The following is a 10954-nucleotide window of genomic DNA, read 5'->3' as shown; positions in this document are numbered from 1 at the left end:
TACCACTTTTCTTACATAATTAGACAAATACTTGTATTATTTTTTCTCTCAAAAATGTCAAGTGCTTAACCCAATATTTCCAACAATTTTGGTCTAGATATAAATTACGATGCTTTGTATTTTTCATAACACTTTGGTCTCAAAAGTAAAATAAAAGCGTATAATTTGAATTTAAACACACAAATTTGTTTAATGAAATAATATTTGGATTTATTTTAATTTAATTATTAAAAAATAATAAAATTGAAAAACAATCTCTCATGTGCAACACACGTACTTCCAACCTCAACTTCTCTCTGAGATTGCTCATTCATCTAATCTGGTTTTGTATGATTCGGATTGGGATTTTAATGATTGAAGTTACAGAGGTGCAAAATGTTGTGGGTAAAATGCAAAACAGCCTGCTTTGAGTAGAAACGGCGAGGAAGAAGAGTTGCATGCGACACAGACACAAGCACATTAGCCTATTTAATTGTGGAAAATATTTCTTTTCAAAGAATTATAAAAGTTTTGATTTTTTTTTTAAAATATTTCAATATTCGTATCAAAAACATAAATATAAAAAGTTCATTTAAATGTGTAAAATAATTTTTCATTTTTTATTTCTAAATTTCGTAATGATCACAAAAAAAGAAAACTTATTTTTTAATTTTTAAAAATTTATATAGGGTAATAATTAAGAATCATGGATTTTGCCATTTTAATTTAGATTTATGTGAATTAAAAAAAAATAACTCTACATAATTCATACAATTTAAAGACCAAGAAGTGGGACATACATAAAATAAGAGTTAAAAATCTAGAATAACAATGACCAGATGTATACCAACTTTTCTGTATAAATTTTAAAATTTAGAAAATAGGATGATATTTTTATAATTATTTAAAAATTTTAAAATAAAAATAAACTAGTTTCGCGAGAAAATAGTGGTGAAAACTGTTTATTGTTCCTTTATTTCTTATATATATCGTAAAGATTAAAAAATTAGCTACTTTTTTTTGTAATATTTTGAAAAAACTAAAATGATAAAAAGAAAACTATTTTTTACTCCTAAACGGATCTTTATTAACTTAATTATAGTCTTATTATTTTTAGATAATGAAACCAACCCGTAGGAGTCCAATTATGGATAACCATTTCTATGTAACATCTATCAAAATGCTAAGAATCTTACTAACATATAAATTATGTTACACCTTAATATTCTAAAATGAGATCCAGAGTTAGAGAATTAAGCTACAAATTGGAAAGAAAAGAAAAAAGGGGGCAGCTCGGTGCACGATAACTCTCACATATGTTAAGTCAGGAGAAAGAACTAATTACAAATTAGAAAGAATGAAATTTAATAAACCTCATAAAAGAAAAAGAGGCCACTAAGCATATCAATTTTCCATTTCAGCTTTCTTTTTGACAAATTGATATTTTCAATCTTTCGAGGGGGAAAAATAAATAAATAAAGCACTCAATCCAAATAAAGTATATTCAGTCAAAATATAAACACATAAAAAAACACCATCATCAATCATCAATCATCAATAATCAATCATATAATTATTAAATAAGCAAAAACATCAAACAGTAAAATTCTCCTTGTGTACGAGAATTCAAGGTTTGGACCGGAATTTAAGTTTATGTAAATTTGGACAAAATATGGTGCAAGATTGAAGATTATATCTAATTTTGTAAAAATCCATAAATTTAAATATAAGGCATGAAATCTATACTTTCAAATGCAGAGTAAGAAAATCTTTTTTCTGTTTAATTTTACTTCCATATTTATCTACTTTTATTGATATGGTTAGCATTTTGCAATAAAAAATGTCACAAACATCAATACTCAATTAATTACAACATAAAAAGTCATAATCAAGTTCTCAAGCTCATTGTTCAATAGGTCCCTAATTAAGATTCAGCTCTCAGGATAAATATTGGGTACTCAAGATTCCTATATGCATGCAAAAGATGCAACACATCTTATAAAATTTCAACTGATATATAACTGAGATTATTCAGGAAGTACGCGAACTAAGAAGCTTGACGAAAAGAAAGCCTACTTGGCGAATCAATTGTTACTATGACTTCATCATCAGCACCAGACTCGTCACTCGAATCTTCAATTATATAACTCTTTTTTGTGCCTGCACTTTGTAATGGAGGAGCAGGATTTTGTGCAATGAAATTTCTTGCTACAAGGTTTTTTCTCATAGTAGCCACCCCTTCTGATCTGATAGACACAAGTGGACGCCCATCATTTGATGGAGATCTCGGATATGACATGCTACGCGGTAGCCTGACTTGGGTACTTCGTCGGGTATGCCATGGATGATCAACCTAGTCAATTAGACAATGTAGGCAGTTATCCCAGCCATCAGGCATGTAAGCTGAAATTTGTACACAGGAAACTTCAAGGAATAATGATTCCCCGAGGCTCGAAAGGTTTATAATGATGAATAAGCTAGTTTTCTTGCCCCTTTAAGAGGAGAGAAAACACCACCTCTGGTCTCAAAATGCGAGAAAAAAGTGAAACTTGTACATGTGTGTGTGTGTGTGTGAGAGAGAGAGAGAGAGTGAGTTCAAAAACAATTTTTCTTCCATGAGATCACCTCCAATATCACCCAAAGAAGCGATGTAAACAGATCATACCATGCTGCCAAAGATGCTCAGCCACATCGCTTTTGTTGACAAGTTGTTTGCTCGTTGATCAGTGCCTCCGAAGCTCAGATTATGTAGTCTATGCTTGTAGACATGTTCAGGCCAACTCATAAGATCACCATGTTCTCTATTTAGGGACCTATCAGCCGAATATGACACCAAAGAGGATGGCCTTCTTTGAAAAGTATTTTCAACTTCAAATGCAGCAATGTCAAAAATTATTATCCTAGCTCTTGAATCAGCCTGGTACAAAGATCCCTGATAAGAGAAACTGGATGCCCTCACACCTGTTAACAACCAGTAAGAACAGAATGACAATAGAACTTGCAATACAAAGCATTTTTTTTTTTCCCACAGCAGGTCAACATTTTTCATTTTTCAGCACAACGTGGTTAAATTGCTAGAAATTATAGTACGAACTTTTGATAGAAACATCTGTAAAATGCAAAACCTCGAGGGAAATTATGAGGACTTCTATCTCCTAGAACATTACATGGAATGTGCCAATATTTTATTTTTTTCTCTGGATGGAAAAAGAACCTTTATTTAACTTGTTATTGGTTATTTTGATCATTTAGCATGTGCTATTGCATGAGTTAGTAAGGGTGTTATGGATTGCTACGTACTTGACATATATTATGAATAGAGGGAGACATATCAATGTGATTAGGTCTTCCAATTTACTCAATACTTTAGCATAGTATCAGAGCAAGATTAGACCTAAACCCTAAGTGCATAGTCACACCAAATCAAACCCTAAACCTCATAATCCTACACAAACCTGCCACTATAGGAGGATCATCTGCACCACCAGAGACCAGAAGTAAGTCCAGGACTGCCAAAAAACACAGCAATCGCTGGAAAAATTCCTAGACATTGCTGCCCTTTAGAATCTCAACCCCTTCAGGTTTTGCAAAACCAACCCCGTAAATAACCACAAATAGCCACAGAACCTGCCATTTATAAGGGCTGATAACCGGCCAACAGCCAGCATTTTCGACCTCTTGCACTGACGCTTGAGATTCTTAAGCTCTATTTTTGCTCCAATTTCTTCCCAAATGCTTTAAATACTTCCATAGTCCATGATATCAAGTTGATCACATTTTTCGCTCAAAAATCCAACTTTCTTCAGTTGTTCACTCGTAGAACTTTGTTAATGGTTGTTTGGTACCACTAAGGCTGTTGGTGGTGTAATTTTCTTGGGGCAGTGAAAGTATCATGCTGGGTTATTTGTGATTCCTTCATGGTGTTCACGTTTTTCGTTCAAAGATCCAACTTTCTTCAGTTGTTCACTCGTAGAACTTTGTTAATGGTTGTTTGGTACCACTAAGGCTGTTGGTGGTGTTATTTTCTAGGGGTAGTGAAAGTATCATGCTTGGTTATTTGTGACTCCTTCATGGTGTTCACGTTTTTCGTTCAAAGATACAACTTTCTCCAGTTGTTCACTCGTAGAATTTTGTTAATGGTTGTTTGGTACCACTAAGGCTGTTGGTGGTGTTATTTTCTTGAGGCAGTGAAAGTAACATGCTGGGTTATTTGTGACTCCTTCATGGTGTTCACCTTGTTCGTGGTTGTTTCAGTTGTTTTGGTTGTTACTGCTGGTCTCGTTTATGAGTGTTGGGATGGAGTCCATGACTCCCAAGAGTATGTTTCAGTCATCATTGCCACAGATTAAAAATGAGAAGTTCGATGGAAATGGTATTACCGAGGATGGAACTCGACCTATCAGCAAGAACCTTAGCACCTTAGGAATGAAATTATACACACTAGATACTAAATTAATAGGTTGAAACTCTGATACCTTAGTTGACCTACTTTTCTTAGCCATAAGGTAATGAAAGTAGAATTACACTTTTCCCCAACTTTCAATTTCCATAAACTCATTAAATCTTTCCTCGCACATCCTAAACACTCCTGAAAAGAAGCTATGTTAAACCTATGTGGCCCTGGAGCCCTATCCCTCTCTAAACTAAACAAACCCACCCTCACCTCCTTGTCTTCAAGGCCTCTCCTATCAGAAATGGGACTCGACTTCAACCCTTCAATTGTTGGCCTTTCTAAATCTTCATCTGTATACAAATTTTTAAAGATTTCAGTTGCCTATTCTGCTATCATCCAAACAGTAGTCACTATTTCATCAATCCTTAACTCCATTTCTCCTATATGCTTATGCCCCATTTTCCCATTCACCACCTTCTCACAATAAAACTCAAGTTACTGTCCCCCTCCCTTACCCATTCAAACATAGTCTTTTGCCTCCAACTCTCTAACTCACCCACTTAACTCCCTCATCATCTGAAAGCCGCTCTTCAATTTCTTTTCTATTTAGCACACAAAATTCACTCAAGCTATTCACTTTTTGTCACTATTAACATCTCCAAATAACTCTAATTTTTTTTTTTTTTCAACACCTCTTTATTCCCCTCTAGCTTCATAAATCTAAAATCCTCCCAATTAACATCACAACCACTCCAAGTCCCCTTAACTAAATTATAAAAGCCATGATGATCCAACTGCATCTTATCAAACTGAAATGGAGTAGTACCCACAAGTAGTTTTTTCTAGACTCCAACCAAACAGGAAGTGATCTAAAACAGGTATAGCTAGAATCTCGAATGAGATAAAAAAACTCATCCTCCTGCTCTTAAAAAGAAAGTGATCTATCCGACATGCTACTGCTCTTTTGCGCCCCTGTTGACCAAGTAAACAAAGAATTCTGTAACAGAACATGTATGAATCCACACTCCCTAGTTGGGCTATCAAAAAACTGCATAGAAAAAAATGTCCAACCATTGTTTTTTTTTCTTGACAAGAATCTAACTACATCAAAGGGGCCCATATAACCAGCAATGTATGATAACACAACCTGATACAAGACAGCATCAATGATCTGCAGCCATGGGGAGGGGAGAAATTAGAAGAAATTGAAGAGAGGAAGGAAGGGGAAGAGAGAGGAGAGGAGATACAAGGGTGAAATCACACGTTAACTTTCAACTCAAATTCAACAACCAACTTCTACATGGCTTTCACACAATATTTATAAAAAGGCCAGTTACACAAGGAATTACACATATACCCCTAAAATTACATAAAACTACAAACATACTCCTAAAATACTGAAATATTACATAGAAGCCCCCAAAAACCTTAAATCCTAATACAAGCAAACTAAATTGGTGTAGGACCCAATAATTCATTGACACTATTCTTTGACATAGGCCTTCAAATTGGGTTCAAATGATCCAGCCAAATAACCGCTTCTCTTCCTACATCAATTCCCTTAATCAAATTATCATTTTGGCCTTCACGCAACTCAAAAAGTATGCGGGACAGCAGCTATTCCACTTCCTTGCTTGGTAGGAAATTCCATGGGCCTCTTACCTAAGGCTTACAACTTTGGTTGTTAACCTAATTAAAGCATTAATAATAGTCTTCAAGGCATTCTCCATGTTTTGTACCCCCTATCAGACAATAATTCCACCTTTGCAGATAACTCAACATTAGTCACCATGTTGCAATATATATCACCAAGGACCCTTAAAAAGATTGATAACAATCCTCAATCTACTCTTGCAAACCACAAATCTGATTCCCAATTTTCAAGAACTATCTTCAATTCACATTTAATCTTGAGTATCATACAGAAATTTTAAAAATTCACATTAAAAACTCACAAAATACAGCAATTCAAACTGATTATTTATTGCTGAAGTGACAAATTGACCCTCAGAAGTGCCGATGCTGCACTGGTAGCCTTTCATATCATAATATCTTGCTTGCAATATATCATGTCCAGAACCAAGATATCACGCTGCTAATCAAAATATCAGGGAAAAACCTAAATTCTCGAGGCTGGAATCAATTTCTTGCAAGTTTGCAAGTTGCAGGAGTGGGTCAAAAAATTCCACACATGCGTTCTCACTGCATGGGAGCATGAGTTGCTGGTGGTGAGTCTCCAACAATGAAATTTCAGGCCAAGAGGAATCAAGGAGTGGGGATTGCAATGGTGGTTGCAGTGTGATGAGAAAACTACAGAAAGTTAGGAATTGGAAGGCCGATGGATAGATAGTCTTCTGCCAACATGTGGGACCACCTGCGTGGTCAAATGGTGACGAAATTTCAAGGGGAAGGCTTACGGGGAATTCTGTTTTCAATGGGATGGGTGGTGTTGCAGGATGGTCTCTGGAATTTTGGTCTTTGAATTCACAGGCATGGCTATAAATTTTTGAGAAGTTACACATTAACAGTGATCTGGTTCAAAGCAATGTTGGCAAAAGTTGGAAGTCATTTGAGTTCATTTTGATGTAGAACAGCAACTGGAATTCAGAAATTAGAGAGATATTTGAGAGAATTTTGGGAGAGAATTAGAAGAAGAGGAAAAGAAGAGAAAAAGAGATAAGGGATAGAACAGAGCAGATTTGCAGAACAGAAACAGAAGACATCAGAGATAGAAAAAGAAGCAGATTTATAGAATAGAATTAGAAGACAGCAGAGACTTTAGGGACAGATCAGAACAGAAGAGAAAGGAAGGAGGAGGAAGAAGAAGAAGAAGAAAAGGGAAGCAAAGTGAGGGGGAAATGGGAGATTAAAATGGAAAAATGGAGATTGTGATTGGACTCTGATACCAAATGATGCAGGACAGCACCAAGGATCTGCATCTATAGGGAGAAATTAGAAGAAATTGAAGAGAGGAAGGAAGGGTATAAGGGAAGAAAGGAGATACAAGGGGGAAATCACACGTTCACTTTCAATTCGAATTCAACAACCAACTTCTAGATGGCTTCCACGCATTATTTGTAAGAGAGCCAATAACACATGAAATTACACATATACCTCTAAAATTACCTAAAACTACAAACATACCCCTAGAATAAACAAATTTACACACGAATCCCCAAGGTAAATAATCCTAATACAAGCAAACCAAACACATAATAAACAACTAATTAACAGAGAACATTTGGGTTCTTTGACATAGGTATCCAAATTGGGTTGAAATGATCCATCCATGTACCTGTTTCTACATCACGATCCATACATGCACCAACTCCTCCTAAAACTGGGACCTAAAGGCAGGCTTGCAAGGACCAGAAACCAAAGTAAACCACTACCACACCCCTCCCTCTACCTTCAACAGAAGTACAAGGAACCCCCCCAACCCAACCCCCCAGCGCCCAGATAAAGTCCACCATGGTTGCCACCCAAGCATCCCACACAATCAAAATACCTCCAGATGCCTCTCGCAGAGATAAAATAGGCCAATGTTTACCTCTACCTTTCCAGATCTCCCTAATAATACCCCCACATACACATTCTAAGTTTCCCGTAAAGGTTAGGAGACTATCTAGACACCAGTTCCCACAATCTCCTAACCCACGTTCCAAGTCATTAACCTTATATTTTAAATATCTTCATTAACCTCATATTTTAACTATTTTACCCTCTATACCCCCACCTTTACATAGTTCACTGAAGTTTCTACTTTTCAACACTTCATGAACCTTTTTCCGATGGCAATCTATGCAAGCATATAGCAAAAAAAAGAATTTGCAACATATTTGGATGAAAGAAGAGATAGAGGTCACCTTTCCTTAAAACCCACTAGAATGGTACTCTCCAGACGCAGATTCATGGTTCAAAGCATAGCTGAATTCTACACATTATTTTTTTACCTCATTAAAACACTCTTAAGGAAAATATTTATTTATTTACTTATTTATTTGAAACAGCTCAAATAATCAAAACTTAAACAATGTCCTCACTGCACTTCCTTACAGAGTGAGATTTGTTTTATTGCCCTACTTTTACTGCTGCTCATGAACAAACTGAAAATAAGTAATGAACTTAATGCATGACATAAATTTTCAGTGTTAAGCAATAGAAAATGACAGGGTAATTGGAAGCCCCAAAGAACAAGAATAGAGCAAGAATGAGATCATTTACAGATGGAAAAGACTTCTTTCTTTAATCTAACGATAGGCCAGAATTTTTTTTTTTCTTTTTTATTCATGTTTTTATTTCATACGCAGGTATCATGTATTTTTATTCTCTTCAGTTGCCTATGAACATTTGGTAACAGCTCAGTACAAAGGAAAGTTTTTTCACGCTTGTGCCACCCAAAGAGAACTAGCATTATGTGGTCCACAGCCAACATGGTGACCTCAATCCCACCCATAAAAGCAAGTGCAGGTGGCCAAGCACTGCTGACATTGCCAAGGCAAAAATTTCACTACTGTGATCCATATCAGAATTTTAACCCTTTAGGTGTCATCACAAACCATTGTCATGTAAAACAATGAATATAAACCACTGTCATGTAAAACAATGAATATAAATAAAAAGTGGAGTATCCAATCGTGCTTTTCCAAATTTGAACTACCTGGTGTTTCTAAACTTTGGAAACTTTGATTTTCACATGTAGGAAACAGTGATGCTGGTGATGTAATCAGTTCTTCTGAAACACCTTGGGCTTTTACGTATCCTTCCAAAAGAATGCCAATCGAATGATGAGGGATTTCAATGGTTTCTCCTCTTATATACATGGTCATTACTGACCCCTCTACAAGTGCTCTCAAATCCTGCATTGCCATTTCCTCAAATATTTGAGGAAGCAGCAATTTGGCAAGAATGATAACACTTTCCTGCCAAACAGAAGAATAAATGACCAAGCACTTCAACATAATAAAATTTTAATGTTGATACAGATATTTAAACTAAAATAGATCATCTTTATCACGTCTGCTATCATATATCTTGTTTTATTGTCATTTAGCAGATTTAGAAAAAATAAAAATAAAAATCAACAGACGAACCATCATTTTTTTACCTGACGTTTTTCATATCCATAAAATGTTTTACTACTTTTGGAAGCATACATTCCACAGTAAAGGGGGACAACCTGCATATTCTTCTATTTCATATTTATGGGAGTTGATGACCAAACAATGAAGGATAAAATACTTCCCCTATACCTGCCACAGAAACTCTTCTACTTCAGGATATGACCTCAGCTGAGAAAGCATCTTCTTGTCAATTTCAGTGAAGAAACATAGGACCACAGAGTCTGTGATCATGTCACAGATACAAGGCCTTCCAGACAGGATCTCATATAAGCCCAGTGTACTCCCATGAGTAAATATTGGATGCAATGAGTGCTTGTTGCTTAAGCTAATACTTGCCCACTGTCAAACAGAAATTGGCATTTGCAAAATTTTTCCCAGTTAAAATTTGAAAGTCATAGATAATGGACAGTGCCTACTTCTAAAGGCCCACAAACCCATCCAAGACTTTAATTACCTTGACCAAACCATTAGAAATAAGCCAGATGCCATTTGGATTAGAGCCCTCTCGGTAAAGTGTTGTGCCACGTGATTCCATAATTTCTTTAGTTGAGCCTTTAAGTGGCTCACTGATTGTAGAAGGAAGGACCCCAAACAAAGGATGTCCGCTAATCAAATCACTTTTTCTCGGAATCTTTACTACAGGTGGATTCCTTAGAAGCTTTTTTAAGTCAGTCTGCACAAAAAAAATGTATTAAGTCAGCAGGAACAACTTAACACATGATAATACATGGGCTGAATGTGATGAAAAGAGCAAATGAAAAACTACCATCTTATACCTGGACAGCATCATGAAGATGAAGCATCTCTTTTTGTTCCAATAACCCAACTTCCTCAAGATTTTGGACATAATCACTTAGATGTTTCAACATCGAATATGTTACTTGCCTTGTTTTCACAACACGCAAAACCTGTATATGTTCCCAATAAGCACATAACAGAAAACATTCATCTTTTTCTTTCTTCATTCCATGGGAGAATAGATACAGGTACTAAATTACTAAATTATGAACATAAAATTGAAAATTAAGATGCGACTTGCTTTAAAACTCCAATATGAACTTATCAAGGGAATTAGCTCAACTGATCTTTTAAATCATACAAAGAGATGCTCTAAACTACAAACCTGAGGAAATGCAACACGAACATCTTCCAGGAACGTTCGTGCTTCCTCCCCTTCTGCCTCACTTTCATTAATTACAATAGAAGAAATTTCACTCTCACCTATACAGATAAGTAGTTCTCTAAGACATAATGAAATTGTTTTGAAATATAAGATTTCCATTAAAACAGATAATAAGAACAAATATAAACAAATCTTCCAAATAACAGGAACTAAATAATTCGTAACTGTCTGTTTTTCAAGGAACTGAATAATTATTTCACTTAGATAAAGAGAAATCAAATGTCTAACATAATTAAATGACTTCATTGTGCTTTACCATTACAACAGCAGCAAGAG

At 35.4% G+C, this 10954-nt stretch overlaps 1 protein-coding gene across 1 annotated transcript in view; it reads right to left on the bottom strand.

Moving 5' to 3' along the window:
- Positions 1 to 1820: 1820 nt before the first annotated feature.
- The window catches only part of LOC131154272 (sodium/hydrogen exchanger 8), a 150839-nt gene continuing 141705 nt past the window's right edge, over positions 1821 to 10954 (bottom strand). Inside the window, exons 17-23 of the mRNA XM_058106939.1 lie at positions 10619 to 10716; positions 10272 to 10403; positions 9950 to 10168; positions 9625 to 9834; positions 9033 to 9294; positions 2645 to 2940; positions 1821 to 2332 (exon numbers count right to left, since the gene is read on the bottom strand). Coding sequence (XP_057962922.1) covers positions 2027 to 2332; positions 2645 to 2940; positions 9033 to 9294; positions 9625 to 9834; positions 9950 to 10168; positions 10272 to 10403; positions 10619 to 10716 — 1523 coding nt within the window. The 3' untranslated portion in view covers positions 1821 to 2026. The remainder of the gene's footprint in view (positions 2333 to 2644; positions 2941 to 9032; positions 9295 to 9624; positions 9835 to 9949; positions 10169 to 10271; positions 10404 to 10618; positions 10717 to 10954) is intronic.

This window comes from Malania oleifera, chromosome 4 (genome assembly GCF_029873635.1).
Source record: "Malania oleifera isolate guangnan ecotype guangnan chromosome 4, ASM2987363v1, whole genome shotgun sequence".
NCBI classification, from domain to species: domain Eukaryota; kingdom Viridiplantae; phylum Streptophyta; class Magnoliopsida; order Santalales; family Ximeniaceae; genus Malania; species Malania oleifera.
Note: the sequence above shows the minus strand (reverse complement) of the source record. Positions and strands in the feature narration are given on the sequence as shown.